The 1,231-nt window shown below is 36.5% G+C and overlaps 1 protein-coding gene across 1 annotated transcript; it reads left to right on the top strand.

Annotated features, from left to right (window-relative positions):
• Nucleotides 1-279: 279 nt before the first annotated feature.
• Nucleotides 280-1,223, top strand: LOC109593351 (lysyl oxidase homolog 4-like; the record flags this gene model as incomplete). The annotated part of the gene is made up of 4 exons (XM_020008466.1): nucleotides 280-580; nucleotides 627-953; nucleotides 1,000-1,152; nucleotides 1,195-1,223. Coding segments are annotated over exons 1-4 (783 nt in total), but the record flags the coding sequence as incomplete, so codon positions are not given.
• Between the last annotated feature and the right edge of the window lie 8 nt (nucleotides 1,224-1,231).

Genomic DNA, 1,231 nt, shown 5'->3' with positions numbered 1-1,231 from the left:
TGCAGTTCCTGCTGCTAATGATTATGAGAGTCCTGTTGAAGTGAATATAATGACTGTTAATAATGATCCAGTTTATTCACTGGCTGAAACTGAGGAAGAAACTGGTAACTATGACAAGTTACAAAGGAATTAACTGTGGCATTAATTTTTAATGTTAAAGTGTATCTCAGTGTTATTACCATTATTGTACATATTATATACATGTGACTGCTCAATGGGTGTGGTTATCATAGCTGGTGTGTACATATAAGCATACAGCAACATTCACATGCAATAGCTGAGTAACTTCCTAGAAAGCTGTAAACTATGGTACATTTCAAAATGTTGTTCAAGAAGTGCCACTTGGCCCACTTCCTAGTTTGTGTTAGCATAGCTGTTGTGGCAGTTGAGTTTGCTGGAGGAGCATGTACTAAAGGAGCCATCAGATATGATCCAGCATACAACAATACAGTTGTACAGATATGCTTTAATAATAGATGGGGATATATCTGTGCAAACAGTGATGGAGGAACCAGGCAAAGAGTAGCTAATGTAATCTGCCAACAGATGGGATATTCTAGACACTCTCAGTCTGATACTGGTATATGTTTAAGTTGATTATTTTGTTATGATGTGCCATCATGTAGGTATCACTCGGAGAAGATTAAATCCTGCTCCTACACCTAGTTTTATTAAATGGTTTTATTGCTCAGTTAAACCAATTTCCCAGCAAAACATTTTAGATTGTTCGCGTAGTGTTAATAGCTATCAGCCCAACCTGAAATGCCCTAACTACTATATTGCTGCTAGTAATTGTACCAATACCTCAGTCTGTCAAAATGGACAGATACAATTACTTGATACTAATGCTGTATTGCTGTGTGTAAATGGAGAGTGGCATGCATTATGTAGTACAACATGGTCCTCTACTCAGGCACAAGTTGTATGTAGACAACTAGGAAAGAATGCACAAGGTATGCTCATTACATTACTAATGTGTTTAATGATGTAATTCTATAGGAGCTATGCCAGATAATATTTCAGTACCTACCAATATTTCAGTATTACAAGCTGGCTTTGAATGTAATGGAAATGAAAAGTTTCTTTATGACTGTTTAGATTATCGCTTATACTCCTGTAGTAGTGGCACTGTCGCTGGTGTTATATGTGAAAGTAAAGTTAGATTGTGTTATTCATTAGTTACCTTATTTATAGACTTGCCTGGTCCTCCTTCTAATCTTACTGTCGATAG

This window comes from Amphimedon queenslandica, unplaced genomic scaffold, assembly GCF_000090795.2.
Source record: "Amphimedon queenslandica unplaced genomic scaffold, v1.1 AMPQUscaffold_1894_Cont26101, whole genome shotgun sequence".
Classification (NCBI taxonomy): Eukaryota; Metazoa; Porifera; class Demospongiae; order Haplosclerida; family Niphatidae; genus Amphimedon; species Amphimedon queenslandica.
This window is presented reverse-complemented; position numbering and strand designations above follow the sequence as displayed.